At 47.0% G+C, this 4,410-nt stretch overlaps 1 protein-coding gene across 2 annotated transcripts; it reads right to left on the bottom strand.

Annotated features, from left to right (window-relative positions):
• Positions 1 to 623: 623 nt before the first annotated feature.
• LOC127341452 (putative pentatricopeptide repeat-containing protein At3g15200) lies at positions 624 to 3,386 on the bottom strand. 2 transcript variants are annotated; one of them, XR_007875543.2, is made up of 3 exons: positions 3,107 to 3,386; positions 1,131 to 2,903; positions 624 to 829 (listed from the first exon to the last, which is right to left on the bottom strand). XR_007875543.2 is itself a non-coding variant. In XM_051367306.2 (2 exons), the coding sequence occupies exons 1-2, from the start codon at positions 3,168 to 3,170 to the stop codon at positions 1,354 to 1,356; spliced, it is 1,614 nt and encodes a 537-aa protein (XP_051223266.1). In that variant the 5' UTR covers positions 3,171 to 3,386; the 3' UTR covers positions 984 to 1,353. The 2 variants fall into 2 exon arrangements, 1 of the variants encoding a protein (XP_051223266.1); XM_051367306.2 differs by lacking the exon at positions 624 to 829 and having other exon boundaries at positions 984 to 2,903.
• Between the last annotated feature and the right edge of the window lie 1,024 nt (positions 3,387 to 4,410).

Raw genomic sequence — 4,410 nt, 5'->3', positions numbered from 1 at the left:
TTACGAGATCTTATGGGTTTCACCTCTAGCCTACCCCAACTTGTTTGGGAATAAAGGCTTTGTTGTTGTTGTAATAAGAAAATTAACTCAAATACGTAACAAGCTGGGTCCAACTAGAATATTTATATCTTCTATGCCAAACTAAATTGTTGCCAACTTCTGCAGAACTATAACTTAGTTTATTACTCCCTCCGTTCAACAAAGGATGTCTCAACTTTGTCTAAATTTAGATGTATCTACACAACATCTAGATCATCTAAATTTAGACAAAGTTGAGACATCCTTTGTTGGACGGAGGAAGTATAATTTTGGAAGTGTTGCATTAGCTAGCTCAGTTTGGCTTATATAATCCATACAAGCTATAAAATATTATTTCGAGCCCAGAAGATCTTTCATGCATCCAAGATACGTTTGCTTATCTCGCACGTTCTTTTGCTCCGTTAGTCTAAAATATACTCACTTGTGTGCAGGAGAGCAATAGCCAATGGGGAGCAAGACAATTAGAGCCAGTGCAATGAATTATTAGAAAAGTATGACCGGTACCGGGGAAGAGCAGAAACCAATATAATTAAGGACCACTGCATACTCTATCTGAAAAAAAAAAATCAAGAGGGCAGATGAAGTACAAGCAAAAATGAATTGGAAGCTTTATAAGAACCATAAAAAAATATCACAGATGAAGAGGGAATAATACATTCAACTCAAGAGGGGAACCAAGCGAACTAGATCTAGTGGAAATGAAAGAAAGGGAAGGGATGCCCCACCTACCAGTGCCATCGGCCATACAGAATCAACAAAAACTGAACTGGAGATTGGAAAAATTATGTACCTATAGATAATGCCAAGTGTTAAGAGCAAATTCAAATTATGAACCAGCTCGAGTCATAGACTCATCAGTTAAAGACAGTGCAATAATAGCTGAATAAACGATGAAACTAAGACGACGGAACAAAATAACTCACTAGTCCCAGTAGCTCAACTGGTAATTATCTGCCATGTCTAACTCCAGTATCCATTTTTTATGTATTCATATGTTAGAAACAGCACACATGACATATATAATACACGAAGAAACACACATGTGCAAATATTTAATGTATACTCTTGTATACAACCATCTAAATCAGTACCTGCAATTGAATTTCCCAATACATCCTAAACATATCCTGCTATGACATTTCAAAGAGCATAACTTCTGGGGCAACATATTGCCAATGATTCTTCTCTTATGTTTTTTTTTCAGCCCAAGAGGTGGGCTTGGGGACCTAGAAACTGACAGACCAGATCACGACCCATAAACCCAATTTCCCATCACCTTCTGCTAGGATTACAGAAGCAGATTCTGCCGGTGAACTATTTATGAACATGGAATAGTCCTGATCGTCGATCCAGTTTCAGATACTTCCCGGCCCTACTTGGAGACCGGTCTTCATTGTCGGGCTCATCTTTCTTCATATGTATTGCTTTCACCAATATCCTAGTTCTTGGTTCTGGAGTCATCCCTCTTGACTTCATTGTCGTGTAATAATCCAAAGCCTGGTCCAGCTTACCCTGGGAATGAAGCCCATGAACCATGATAGTAAATGATCTCTGATCAGGACCTGAGCCATTCCTCTCCATCTCCTCCCATACTTGTTGCGCCCCCTTTTCATATTTCATGCTGACATAAAGGTTCAATATAAGGTTATAGGTGTCAGAGTCCAACCTACAACCTGATTCCTCCATCCTCTGAATCAAATTAATAACATCTCTCGGTTTCTCAGTCGTCTTCAGAATGTAGCTGTATGTCATATTGTTTGGACAGCATCCCTTCTGCTCCATATCATCAAGAAGCTCATAAACTTTTTCCGTCCGCCTTATTTTAGAGAAGTGTTTAATCAAAGTGTTGTAGGTGGCCACATCTGCTTGACAACCACGGTCATTCATCTCACGAAAGATCTCAAGTGCTTCCGGAATCTTTTTCTTGAAGCACAATTGGTCGATGATACAGTTGCAGATCGCCACGTCGGGGTTGATTCCTTTCTCCCACATGCTCGTAAACAGTTCCACCGCCGTGCTAAGTTTGCCAGCTTTGGTCAGCGCATTTATGAACGTGCCATACGTGAACAGGTCCGGCTTGAGCTTCGATTCGATGATCTGGTTCCAAACCCTTTTAGCATCAGGCAGGCTCCCCTTGACACACCAACCGTTGAGAATGATGTTCCAGCTCTTTATGACAGGAGGGAACTCGTCTTTCTTCAGGAGAAAGAGGGCCTCAGCCTCCTCGACATGCTTGTACCGGCAAAGCGACATGAGGAGTATCTGGAACCCAACCAAGTCGACCTCGAACCCGTACTCCCCCCTCTTGTAGAACATCTCGATGGCCTCCTGCACCTTGTGCGCCCCCGCGTACCGGTTCAGCAGGACCGCAAACATCCTGTTGGTCACGACAGGCCCGCGGCGCTCCTCGGGGATCTCGTCGAAAACCTGCCTCATCAGCCTGACCTTCTTCATCCGCCCGAGGATGTCGAGCATCTCGGTGTAGGTCCTTGGACCATGGGCGTATCCAGGCAGCCCCGCCGCCCAGTTGAAGAACGACAGCGCCACCTGCCAGTTAGACCTCTGCTTCTGGAGCACCTTGAGAACGACGTCCTCGTCCATCTCACCGGCGAACCGGCGGAGGTCTTTGCGGAGGTCAGCGTCGGCATCGCAGGACTTGAGGACTCGCAGAACTTCGCCGGCACAGACGTTGTAGGGGCCTTCCTGAGCGCTGGTGTGGCAGAGTCTTGGTGACGCTAGAGCGTATATTCTTGGAAGAAGGCTTGAATGAGAGCTTGGAGGAGAGGATGCGCGAGGAAATGCCTCTAACGCATTGGGCCGAGCAGCTCGCGTGCGAGAGGCAAGTACGCCGAGACACCTAGTAACTGCACACGAGCAATGTTTGAGTTAGCATATAATTCGAGAATTTAGAGCATGGCACGGTTGAGAATCAGGCAAAGTTGAGATGGGATCAATGAACAGGGGAATGCGCTCCCGCGGTGGACGGCTTGTCGGACGAGGAGGGTAATAATCGGAGCAAAGAGAAGCAAAGATGGGGGAAAGAAGGAGAGGTGGTTACGGTGCGTACCGGATATGGGGCTGTTTGTCCTGAAGGCGGCGGCGAGCACGGCGTACGCCGGCGCCGGCGGCATCGTGCCTGCCGGGGTGGGGACGAGGAGACCGGGGCGGGACCGCGTACACAAAGCCGAGCGGCAGCCTGGTGCGCTGGGTCAAGCACGCCCGCAAAACGTGCTCCGAGTACCCGCCGGTGCCGGCTCGCCGGTCGTGAGTTCCCGGCGGCGGTAGCACGAGCGCGTGGCGTGAGGGATGGTGTACTGCTCCGTGTGGCTCTGGGCCTCTGGATGGTTACAAATCGGGCAGTGAGCTAAGTGGGCTACTTGGGGGGCGAGTATACGAAAGCCAGCCCACGGTAGTAGTAATACAAGATCATGCGTATCCACTCAAAAGAGATCATGCATATTCCCGCTCAAATATTGACTGAATACTAGCATGCTGGTGTGCAATGCTCTTGTTACGGTGTCAAAAACATGATAAACAAATATACGCAAAGGTTTCGTTGTCAAAAGGTTGGAGGGCGAAAATTGTTGTAGAATTTGAAAACTACATGAATGAAATTGGATCAAATAGTGGTTAGCACCATAGAAAAAACATATGAATTCAAGATAGATGTTTCATTGGATGAAATCTTTTCTCTTGAATACAGTGCCAATGAAAATTTCTATGGATTAAAATCTTTTGAATCAAATGAGCTCTTGCGTTGGTGAGAAGAGTATAAGAAAAGTAATATGTGTAGCGTATCAAGTGCAAGCAGTAATTTCTCTAGATTAAAATCCAAGGAACGTATTTGGTTCGCGCCGGCAGGAGATGGACATTGGTTTGGTTTGTAATGTGATGAGGTGTGGGCGTTGCATTGCATGTCTTGATCCCATCCGGCAGCAACCTGTTGCGTGCAACTGATATCTCTGGCATGCTCTCCTCTGGGGTTGTTGTTGTGTGCGCCGGTGGCACCGGGATCCATGTCTTTGCCGAAGGTTTGTGTTTGGTGGTGCACATGAATTTTTTACCATGGGCTAGCTCCTCATGCGGTTAGCGTCATGGTTGGTCCGTGCTAGTTCTATGTGTTGCACGTGATGGCCTCTGTTGGTTGGTTGGTGAGCCATCATGGTTCTCGTGCTAGTGCAGTTTTGCAGGCGTTGCTAGGGTTTGCCACTTCTCTTTGCAGGGTTGTTGCCGAGGCGTGAATGGTGGTCATGGTGATCCGGGGAAAGTTCCTGCCTGATGTTGTCGGTGCCGACGATGACGACACTAGTGGGCGTTGTTTCCTCCTTGGTGGCGTAGTCGAGGAGTCTCAGTTTACCTCAATCCAGGTTG

Source organism: Lolium perenne, chromosome 3, assembly GCF_019359855.2.
Source record: "Lolium perenne isolate Kyuss_39 chromosome 3, Kyuss_2.0, whole genome shotgun sequence".
NCBI lineage: Eukaryota > Viridiplantae > Streptophyta > Magnoliopsida > Poales > Poaceae > Lolium > Lolium perenne.
Note: the sequence above shows the minus strand (reverse complement) of the source record. Positions and strands in the feature narration are given on the sequence as shown.

Excerpts from the sequence above, each read along its gene's own strand:
- LOC127341452 (XM_051367306.2), bottom strand. The coding sequence starts at position 3,170 with ATGCCGCCGGCGCCGGCGTACGCCGTGCTCGCCGCCGCCTTCAGGACA. Across the intron at positions 2,904-3,106 it reads GACAAACAGCCCCATATCCG|TTACTAGGTGTCTCGGCGTA; the intron begins GTACGCACCGTA and ends GCTCGTGTGCAG.